An 11,830-nucleotide genomic window follows, 5' to 3' on the forward strand; every position below is an offset into this window, starting at 1 on the left:
CATTTATAAGCATTCCCGGAGTAAATGAGAGTTGCATAGCATGTGTAGTACTCAAAATAATATGAAAGACATTAGAGAACCCAATTGCTCCGTATTCTACAAAATATTTTCAAAACCGGTAGAATACTATAAAATTTACTGATTTTTCGGAATTTCGGTAACTTTTTCAAAGCCAACAACTTTTTCAAAGCCTTTGTTATAGTTATTTCCATCAATGACTGTAACAAAGACAGATGCCAACTTGCTCCGGACAGCGAATAAATATATTTGAGTGGTAGTCTTTTAATGTATGATTCTTAGTTCAGTAAATTAGATTTAAAAGGTACTACGACTACTACTACTTATCAGTAATTCAACGGCTTAGATCATACGCATACCTGCCAACTTTCACTCTTTCCGAGAATTGATTTTCAGAGTGGTTGAAAAACAATAAACGAAAAACAATCTGACTCAAAATTACATTTATATTTTGATCCCGTTGAAATTCGCTCTCGTAAGGATTATTATGCTTTGATATATTTATTATAATAATTTATATGTAGTGGTGGTCAAACTCATTTATAATTATCATTATAATTCAAAAAGTTAATTGGAATAACCTATTGCTACCACTTAAAATATGAAAATAAAATCTTCGGGAAAATGTGGAAGAATTGGCAGGTATGCATACGCCACTATGTTACGACTGGGTTGTCACGGGTGACTAAAAATGCGGAAAGTGGTGACCGATCGAATTCCAAATTTTATTAATAGATAATAAAATTAGCAACTTTTTCTAGTATGTTTTTTTCAGTTTACTATTAAAAGGGAATGTAGTTAATATATTTGTTCTGAATATGAATAATTTAAAATGTAAGTCCTAGTAGTAGAAGTTGCGATCGAGTAATTAAAGAGGTCATAAATAAATAAGAATGAAGTGAATTTCTAAATTTTTTATTTGATTTTAGTCGCCTGTAGCACCCATATTACGGTTTAGGCAGCGTTTTTAAAAAAATTGGCAAATTTTACTAAATTCAGAGTAATTGGCATATTTGCAAAGAGGTGTTTCATATAAACCATTAAATTATTAAGAATGGGTGACGGGTAATTAACCCTAGGGGACGGGTGTTTCATAAAAGCATTCGTACAAAATCAGAATCTGGATGTAAATAAATAAAAAACGGTAACCTAAATGTAGGCGTTGCTAATTTGACACACTTACTTTGCGTTGACTTTAATTATTGTTAATTTAATCATATATATAATAAATGTTAGTTCAAAGTATAACCAAATATTTTTATTTTGAACTAAGTTATGGTGAATGAAATAAATCAAACAATTATAACCCCGCCCACAAATTAACTGCTACAGAACTACTTTGGTTACCAGTTTTATCTTTTTACCCTGATTGATACTGCTTTATGCTGGCACGTATTTGTGACAGTCGACGCGAAGGGGTTAAAGCCCTATTAATCGCATTTATTAATCCGTAAGAATTATGACTAAAAAATTTAATGTTGCTACCACTGGAAGATATTTTTCTGCACTTCGGAGTGGTTAGGATTTACTTAGATGTTATGCATTGTTCTTTGCTTTATTCAGATAATTTGATGTTTCCAGTTTTAATAATAAGAAGAAAAATTAAAAAAAATACTGGTAGACGTTTTAATTCAAATTTTTTTTAATGCGTTCTCATTGCCAATTCAGATATCAAACACTGTTCAAGTGATTTAGTGTTTCTTGCAGTCTGGCTTTCCTTTTTGGGACTTGCCCAACATGTTGCCATTTTTGTCAGCGCACCAGCACCATCCATCCCTGCACTGAATTGGAGCATAGTCACCGTTTTTCTCACATCGAGGCATGAAAGCTTTCTTGTCACCTAAAATATGATAAAACTTTTACTAAATGTATCAATTGAGAAATTTTTTTTTACTGTAGTTACACTGTCTAGAGCAACAATTTGCAAAAGATGCTTCACGGAACCTCAAGGTTCAGTGGAGCATCTTTTGCAAATCCATCACAACGTCCACAGGGGTTCTTTTTTAAATAGCAATGAGTTTTGAAGATTCCAAATTCAATATTTTGTTTATTTTTTATGAATTTTGAAATGAAATAATCATATTCTAGAATAAAGAATTACGTCTCTCTGATAAACATTCTCAACGCTAATAAACAGTATTATTTCAAAAAGTATAATATTTTACTTATACAGCTTCTAGCTTATGCGTAAATACAACAAACTAGCTATTTTGTTTCAAAACTGGACAAGAGCCTTTTCTGGACTGACATATAACAAATTTTTAAACCATTATTGATAAAACAATGAAAAAGAATCCTTTTTGTTAAATATTTTGTCGACCTTCTGGCATAGTGGTCAAGGACTTATAAAGTTCCCGGTTAGAATCCCACCTCGGGCATGGATTTAAATACTCTCCCTCTCTCTGTTCTATTTGTCCTTTTTGTACTATTAGAGGGACAATAACCCACTTATAAGGGAAAAGCGATAAAGAGGGCAACAGTACCTCCTGTTAAGTACCGCAGAGATGCCAACTGCTCCGGACACGCCAATACAATTTAAATAACGGTAAATAACTTCAAACTAAATGTTGCAAATATTTGACTACTTTTACTTGCTTTTTAAAAAGGTTTAGCATGACATACTATAACCATAATTAAACGGTGAATTATATAAACCTACGAACTATTTAGAAAAAGCGGTAGATAAAAATCTACTAAATTGAATTTTTTAAACCAAGAATTACAATTAATAAACTACCACTTGAAAATATTTATTCGCTGTCCGGAGCAAGTTGGCATCTCTGGTACCGCACGAGGCTACATGTTACCAAATGTGGTGGGCATTGAAAAAGAAACACTAAATATTTTTAAAATAAGTAAATATTAATTAAATTTTTTCTCTGCAATTAGTAAATTTTTTTCTTTGGTTAAATATTAACATCTACGAATAAACGTTTTTAAATAAAATTAGGCTTCCACTAAAAGAAGCTCGATTATTTAAGGTTCCACTGAAGGAAAAAAAAAATTAAGATTTCTAAAGTGTAAAAAATGAAGTAAAAAATTATTCATTTTACCACAATTTCAATGATAAATAACAAACCTTTTATGGAACCCCCTTTTACGGTTAAATAATAACACTATATGTGCACGCATAGAGGTATTTTAATTTTTACTGCAGTTCAAACTGAGTAAACAAGTTTAAATGGAGTAAAAGGTAGGTTCTCTAGACGCTACAATTTTAAGATTAAAATTTTCATTTACAAAAGCAAAATTAGATAATTTAATACCACGAATTATAGTTGTTCACAGGCTCAATAGAGATGATGGAGTAGGTCCGTTGACAAGGACAGACCCTAAGTCACATTGAAGTCCAAATAATAATCTATTCTAATGCGCATGAATCTTAGCACTTTTTGTGTTTTGATCTGTTATATATACTAGATCAAATAAGTACATTCAAATTCCTTTGCGCATGAGGGGGGGGGGTACATATTATACTTATCTGTGCTTAGCCTTAAGAATAAGCGTAAAATTTACCTTTGTTATCAGAAACCAAGTATATTGATTTATTAAAAAAATTGATAATACTATTAATTTTTTTTTATTTTTTTAGTGGTAGAAAAATGTATGCACTGGTATTTTTAAATTTTTTTGAGCGAAGTAGATGCATTACGGAGCAAATTGCTTGATCTTGCTACGGATCTTACATCTTACCTAACTCGGATGTGGGAATTTGATTACTGAAATAAGTTTTGTATAAAAAAACTACTGATTATTTAAAGGAATTTTTTAGTTTATGTTTCGTATGAAAATAAATAAACAGACCGCCCTGAATAACTTTTGGTTTAATGATCGGATCTTTACGTTCTATGACTCAATCTTTATGATTCGAATGGATGCCCTCAAATTATGCTAATTACTTTGCGCAGGCGATATTTTAAGTTGCGAATTCAGATCCAAAAACATACTTAAAAAAAAGCAAATAAAAGTAATTAAGAGGTTTAGTAAGTTAAACATTTGAACATGTTCTTATGATATCGTAGATAGGTGGAAATTATTTATTTCATTAAACCTTCTCACCACTCTTAAAAATTTTTTTAGTAGCCATCCACTAAACTTTGTATCGGAGAGAATCATTTACAATTAAAAAGGCTTCGTAAAAATGTAAAAGGTACTATCACACACGTTACAAAAATTCTTATTATTCCTTACTTTATTATTCTAAAATTGTTTTTTAAATTTAAAAACTGAAATTTGGTTACTTTGGTATTCGATATTTACTTTGATTAATTAAAATATTCCGTGGTAGTTACAAACATTATAAAATAAAATTTTTCATCGTACTATTATTATAACTTTTCAACTTTTTCCGAGCTTGCACAAAATCGGTTAAAGTTTAAACTTTTATATCTATTTAACCGGTTAACGTCCTGGGCCGTATTTTTAGGAGAGTTACTTATTTCAAAAAGCATTCATAGTGGTAGGAGATTTTTTTCAGTATTATCATTTATTTGGGTGACTTAAGAGATTCTCAACTACCATAATTTATGAATGATTTAGTTAAATGTGACTTGAACTAATTAAATGTGACTAGAACTATAAGGAGCGAGGACTTCTGGTAACTAATTTTTTTTAACAAGCCCTTTTTGAATTAAATGGTGGCTAAAAATAGGAAAAGCCAATGAATTGACATAATATATTTTAAAACTCTTTGAATAAAGCCACTTTTTGAACCACTTCAATGTATAAAGTCAGGATAAAACGAATTAAAAAATCGTGAAAAAATTCCATATAAAAACCCAAAAATTTACCTTGTTTGCATTAGAAATTCATTTAAAATATAATAAATTTTTTTTTTATAAATCAAGCACCATGCTTATTTCTTTACCTTAAACCACGACGGTAGTAGATGAATAAAAAAATGATCCCTTTTTCGTAACTATGGGGCTAAGTCCCATGTTCACTAGCGCTCACCAACACCGATGATTGCTCCGCAGTAATTATTACTAGTGCATAGCATAAAACAATTGAAATTATTAAATTAAAATTATATGTACTAAAAAAACACTTGACTTAAGTTTCGTTATTCTAAGAAAAATTACAATAAAAAAAATCCTCCTGGACTCTTAATTTAGAAAACAAACAAAATCAAAAACGTAGTTACGTAGATACCAACTGTTCCGGACACTACAAAGTAAATTTTGCAAATATTTGACAATTTTTGCTTGCTTTTTAATAGGCATAGCTTAACATAAATCGCGAGTTTTACCATTAAGTTGCGAATTATATAATCCTACAAATTATTTAAAAATAGTGGTGGATAAAAATCCACTAAATTTAATATATTAAATCAAGAATCACAATTGGTAAGCTACCACTTTAAAATATATATTTGCTGTCCGGAGCAAGTTGGCATCTCTAGTAATAACAATACAGGTAAGTATCTTTAAATTAGGGATACAAAAATATTTATAGGAAAACAGTAACTTGCGGCTTATATCAATTTTATGCTGATGACAACCAAATGAATGGAAAAATTAATGTGGAAAAACTGGATCCTGCCATGTTGTTGTTGTTCATTTACGTCGCACTTGAGCTGCCCAATGGACTATTGGCAACGGTCTGGGAAACATCCCTGAGGATGACCCGAAAATATGCCACCACAATTTGATCCTCTGCAGAGGGGATGGCACTAACGCTTCGGTAGCCCGACGACCTGCACGCGAGCACTTTACGGTAGCACAGTTTAACGAGGACCCATACCGCACACTCTCGGTCCCTACGCAGACTGATCCAAGAGGTCATCCACCCGCACACTGACCGCAGCCAGTGATGCTTGACTTCGGTGATCTGCTGGGAAGCGTGTCTTAACGATCAGTCCACTGCGGGGCGAATCCTGCCATGAGACTTTACGGCAAATGAAAGTTCACCGACGACAACGGAAAACTGCGACTTCATCATAATATATTTATATATAGTAAGATATAGAAAAATATAAATTCGGGTGTTAATAAAGTAGTTTTACCAGCGTCTTTGACCATCTTTCTTTGGAGTCTGCAAGCTGATGGAGTTGCTGACATGGCAGCAGCAATCAAGCTGAGAACAAGCAAAACGTAGAATGCTTTCATTGTTGCTTTCCTATTAAAAACAAAACATACAATCATGAGTTGTTATAATTTAAGATGGTTTTTATTATGCAATTACATCTAACAGCACAAGGTAATAAGCACAAGTTAAAAAATTTCAAAAACACGTAGCAAAGACATGCTTGTGATTCAAATGCTTTTTATAGTGCAAGTTCAGCTGATGGTAAAGTAATACGCTCTAATAAAATTTTTTCATATATATGCAACAGTGTTATGCAGTTTTAAATATAATGCAAGTACAACTGATAGTAAGGTAATAAGCACAAGCAAAATTTTTTCAAAGATATTCAACAGTAAAGACAGGCTTGTAATTTAAATTACTTTTTGTGAGCTTTAATTACTTTTTGTAAGTACAGCTGAATTCAAACGCGCAAATAAAATTTATTCAAATCACTGACGCGTTTTTCTTAAATACTTTATTTCATTAGTTGTACTTGCATTACAGAAACACAAATAAAATATATCCCATACAAATATATATATGTATACATACAAATATATATATGTATATAATAGGCATACAAATATATATATGTATGCCTTGTTCAAGAGATATCAGTTGAGGTGAAAAACGAATTTCAAGTTTTGCGTTGGAAATGGCTTGCTTTTTTATTTTTGTTTGAGGAGGTAATTTCATGTTCATGCCATACAAAAAAATTTAAATACAAAAAAATTTACTTCAAAATAAATTTCAAAACACATTTTATAAGCCAAACAAAAATACTGTATAAAATATTCTTTTTTTTTAAAATCAGTTGCAGCAAATGTTAATTTTTTCATTTCAATTTTGTAAATTTTTCTTTACGATAGCTTAATAGATTAGGGAATGCTTTTCCGAGTTTAACCTTATCGAGTATTGTAATAACACTAACCTTCGATTATTATGAATAACCAAAAAGTTCGTTGAAGTGAGATTTCTGCTTCAAAAATGGACTCTTTGCATGCAGAAAATATAATTTTTCAATAATCGTCAACCTAGAAACATTTTTTTAAAGAAAGAAAAGCATGCTAGTTAGCTCGAACTGTTATCTGGCACAACATGTCCAGCTATGTTTAACTCACAAGCCCTCAAAACTCACGAATCTTTTCGTGTACTATCTTTAAAAAGAACAAAAATATTCTGCACACCAAGACATATTTATACTTTATTTTATAACCATCGCTGAACAGCCAACCAAATTCTTACTTTACTACTACCAATGTTCAACTCCACATCCTTGTAATTTTAAACTTAATCCAGAAGACAAGGGAGCTCCTGGATCAAGTATCGGTAAAAATTTGCTTTCGTGGAGGACTGTTTGATGAAACTAACCCGCTTTTGCATTACCTGGAGAGGAAAACCACGAAAACCTCATACAGTTAGTCTGACGGCAAAGGACTTTAACCCATGATCCGTCTACCTCTGTGGATATTTTACGTTAGTAGTGTGTTCGGCGCGAGCCGGGTTTGAAATTCGAACCAAGCAGCTATTTTATTTAAGCATATTTTTAGGTCATGGCTGACAGCTGCTTAGCTTTGTAAAACATATTTTGAGAAAAATAAAAACTAAAGATTTCAGATTTTTTCTTGTTAAAAGCTTCATCAAGAGAGAGCCGTAATAAAGTGGCGTTTCATATAAATTTTTGAAACATTTACATCTTTAAATCAAATTTACATTCGTTATAAAAGACAAACAATTCGTTGCATGGGGAGTAATTGGAATGTTTTCTCTTAACATTCTGATTAGAAATTTCATTATAGGAAGAAATTCCTTCTAAAGGAAACCATACTGAAGACAAACTCTATAGATTTAGTTACATATAAATTCATAACGCAAATTATTTACCGTTGCAATCACGGTTACCAATAATCAATAAGTTAAAAGTAGTTTTCAAAGATTTCTGATTTAGCGAGTCAATTCCTACTGTGGACATATTCTTTGGTGCGCTTACAGGTCTCTACAACTAGAAAATTTCATAGAGTTTGAGTTTGAACTGTATCAATGATAAAAATGCAAACTGAAAAAAACTTGAAACAGGCAACTTACAGTTAGTAGCTTCTCAATCAGGGAAGAAAAATGCAAGAATGACTGATTATAAGATAGAATTGTTCATTTATATATCCATACAATCTTTGTTCTGAAACAATAAAACTTTTAAAGCAAACCACGTATTGAATATTTTACATTTGCCTATGCTTCAAAAATATTTATTTAGGCGCATTAATAAAATAAATATTTAATATATTAGTTTACCTCTATTTATTAAATGACTTATTCTGATATAGAATAGTTTTATGATACTGGGAAAACATTAAAAACGGAACGTTAAAAATAAATTGTTTTCCGATAAGCTTTATTTATTGTGAATACTTTATATTCATGAGGATTTTTATGCTGCAAATATAAATCAAATTAAAAATGCTCATAACTATTATAATCATATTTTATACTTACTTTCAATAATTTTATCAATTAGGGGATAAAGTTCAAACGGAATTGTTTTTCAAAAAACAAAGACTGGAAATAATTCGAATAGACAGGCAAATTCGAATTCCTCTCGAATTTGCGTTAAAAACATTTGTGTTCAATATATCACTAACATAAATACCTAAATTTTGATCTGAGATTAAGTCCTGCGATATTTTCAAATTTAAAAGATGGAAAGCACAAGAGATAATCAAATATACAGGGATTTTATTTCAGATTATAACGGTCAATAAACAGCCGATTTAATTTTTGAGTTTACGACCACCATTATTCAACTAGGTAGCCTTGTAATTTTGAACACAGTCCAAAAGACATGGAAACTCCTAGATTAAGTATTAGGAGAAAATTGCCTTCCTGAAGGACTTCTTGATGAGACTAATCCGCATTTGTGGAAACCTCCCACGGTTAGCCTAACGGCAAGGGAAATCTAACCCATGATCCGTCTCCCACTGAGAATATTTTAAGGTAGCAATTTGATCGGTTTGAAATTCATATAGAACAGCTGAGATTCAAATCTGGATCACCTAAAACTTAAATTTGCATTAATCAATTGCACTCATTAATTAGTGCAGCAGACAATATTTTAAGAAACATAATAAGTCATGTAACCACGCATTTTTTTATTAAGTTTCTTTTCTGTTAAATTCTAATTCTGTCCAATTCCCATTGTATGGTCAGGAGAGCTATCAAAAGTTTAGTTCTCTTAATTTTAATTTTACTTTTTACGCAATTCGCAATATATCGACGAATTTTCTAGCTCTTTGAAACATTTTATACACAGTTATAAAATTCGATTACTCAAAGATTATTCTATGCAAAAATTATCTTTAAATAGTTATTTATAATTAATTTCTTTAAAGCGTTTAAAAAAATTTTGAATTTTAAGGTATATGAATTATTAAATCATTTTAACCCGTTTTGTCCCGACTTCATATATTGAAATGATACAAGAAGTGGTTTTATGGAAAAGGTGGTAGAATATATTATCGAAATTAATTGGTTTTTCTACTGTTAGGGCATTCAAAAAATCTTTGATACATCAAAAAGTACTTGCTCCTTTTAATTCTAAATCTAGTCAAAAATAACTAAATCATTGTGGTATTTGAAATTTTTTTAATTCACCCAGATAAATGACAATGCTGAAAAAAGTTTCCCACCACAATGAATGTGTTTGAAAAAAGGAACTGTCCTATATATATATGACGCTGGGCGTTAACCGGTTAAGAAACTTAATATTAAATAAATAAAAAAATACTGCTTCCTTCCACGTGACAAATGCTCACATAGAAATGAGGTAGTTCAAATTTTATAAACTACCGTTTCAGAAAATAAGATACAGTTAATATAACTTTCAATTTTGTTTAAAGTTTCGTCGTTTATTCATGTAAGTTCTCATTTAATAAATGTATCTGTCAGCAATACATTTGGCTGGTGGATACTGAATGTTCAAAAAAAAAAGGAAAATATTTCTGAATGCTGTTTATATCATTTAAATTTTTAGGAAAAGTTTATTATTTTTCTTTTTATTTTTAAATTTTGTTTAAAATTGTGATAGTAATTGATAATAAATAGAACTTTTTTTGAGTACAGAAGATTGGTTGATAAGTATTCTTTTTTTAAGTCTGAATATTTCTTCTGTTTTCGTATTGCTCTTGAACAGGCTTCTCAGCAACTGAAATGTGGGTTTAATTATAAACACAAATGTAGATAATTAGGTTTGCCTGAAAGTTCAGTTCGCGAAAAGACACGTATCTTTTTCAGATATGCAAAAGGTGCATTTATTCACGCTATAATGAATTACAATTCTTGTTTATATTCTAATGCATTAGGTTTTTGACCGAAAATTTGGATATTTTTTCGTCGCTGAATTCAAATTCGCAATCGATTTCACTCTACAAGATACAGTTTTAATGCAATTTAATTGTATATTTCAATCCATAATTTTTTAAACTTTAATTTAATTCATTTTTTTATTAAATTTCTTTTCCGTCAAATTCGAATTCTGACCAATTCCCATTGTATGTTCAGGAGAGCAATCAAAAGTTTAGTTCTCTTAATTTTAATTTAACTTTTTTCGTAATTCGCAATATAACGATGAATTTTCGAGCTCTTTGAAACATTTCATACACAGTTATAAATTTAATTTACCCAAAGATTATTCTACGCAAAAAGTAGCTTTAAATAATTATTTATAACTTATTATTATTTTTGTGAAAACGTTTCAAAAGATTTTGAATTTTAAGGTATATGAATCATTAAATAATTTTAAGAAATGTAATTTTAAATAAATAAAAAAATACTTCTTCCTTTTACATGACAAATGATGAGATAGAAATGATGTAGTTCAAATCTTAAAAACTACCGTTTCAGAAAAGAAAATACATTTTACATTAGTTTTAATTTCTTCAGACCTCTTATTTTACTCAGATATGACTATAATTTTCATAGAGGCATCTCAGTCAACACTCGAATCTATTCCAAACCAAAGCCATTTAGTCTCATTATACCAGTCTCATATGAAGGAGTTTAAAAACATGTCAAGTCAAGTAAGATCTCTACCCCGAAAGTTTTGCTAAAAGCATTTTATAAAGGTATCTGACAGAAATACATTTGACTGTTTGATACTGAAAATAAAAAAAGGAAAATATTTCTGAATATAGTCCATCTTATTGTAATAATTAGAGACAGTATATTTTTTTAAAGTTTTGATAGTAATTACTAATAAAAAGGAATTTTTTGGAGTTCAGAAGATTGATTCATAAGTATTCTTCTTTTAAGTCTGAAAATTTCTTGTTTTCATATCGCTCTTGTACAGGTTTCTCAACAATAAAAATGTGGTTCAATTATAAACAAAAGTATAGATAATTAGGTCTGCTTGAAAGTACTGTTCGCGATAAAACGCGTATCATCATTTTCAGATATGCAAAAGGTGCATTTATTCATGCTATACTGAATTAAAAAAATTTTTTTTTCTAATGCATTAGGTTTTTTACCGGAAATTTGGATATTTTTTCGTCACTGAATTCAAATTCGCAGTCGAATTTCCTCTAAAAGATACGGTTTTTATGCAATTTAATAATATATTTCAATTCGGAATTTTTAAAATTTAATTTGTGTGCCTGTTAACAGTTCCCACTTATCAGGAAGAAGGAGATAATACGCGTACGTTCACGATGCGTTAAATTATGTTGGTCTGTAATGGAAAAAATAAGCGATATTA

The 11,830-nt window shown here is 30.1% G+C and overlaps 1 protein-coding gene across 1 annotated transcript; it reads right to left on the reverse strand.

The window, feature by feature from the left end:
- Nucleotides 1-1,642: 1,642 nt before the first annotated feature.
- LOC107447558 (H-2 class II histocompatibility antigen gamma chain) lies at nt 1,643-8,317 on the reverse strand. Its single transcript, XM_016062494.4, has 3 exons — nt 8,170-8,317; nt 6,023-6,135; nt 1,643-1,858 (listed from the first exon to the last, which is right to left on the reverse strand). The coding sequence occupies exons 2-3, from the start codon at nt 6,123-6,125 to the stop codon at nt 1,710-1,712; spliced, it is 252 nt and encodes an 83-aa protein (XP_015917980.1). The 5' UTR covers nt 6,126-6,135; nt 8,170-8,317; the 3' UTR covers nt 1,643-1,709.
- Between the last annotated feature and the right edge of the window lie 3,513 nt (nt 8,318-11,830).

Source organism: Parasteatoda tepidariorum, chromosome 4 (genome assembly GCF_982258835.1).
Source record: "Parasteatoda tepidariorum strain Cologne lab strain chromosome 4, Ptep-v5.0, whole genome shotgun sequence".
NCBI lineage: Eukaryota > Metazoa > Arthropoda > Arachnida > Araneae > Theridiidae > Parasteatoda > Parasteatoda tepidariorum.

Excerpts from the sequence above, each read along its gene's own strand:
- LOC107447558 (XM_016062494.4), bottom strand. The coding sequence starts at position 6,125 with ATGAAAGCATTCTACGTTTTGCTTGTTCTCAGCTTGATTGCTGCTGCC. Across the intron at positions 1,859-6,022 it reads AAAGATGGTCAAAGACGCTG|GTGACAAGAAAGCTTTCATG; the intron begins GTAAAACTACTT and ends ATCATATTTTAG.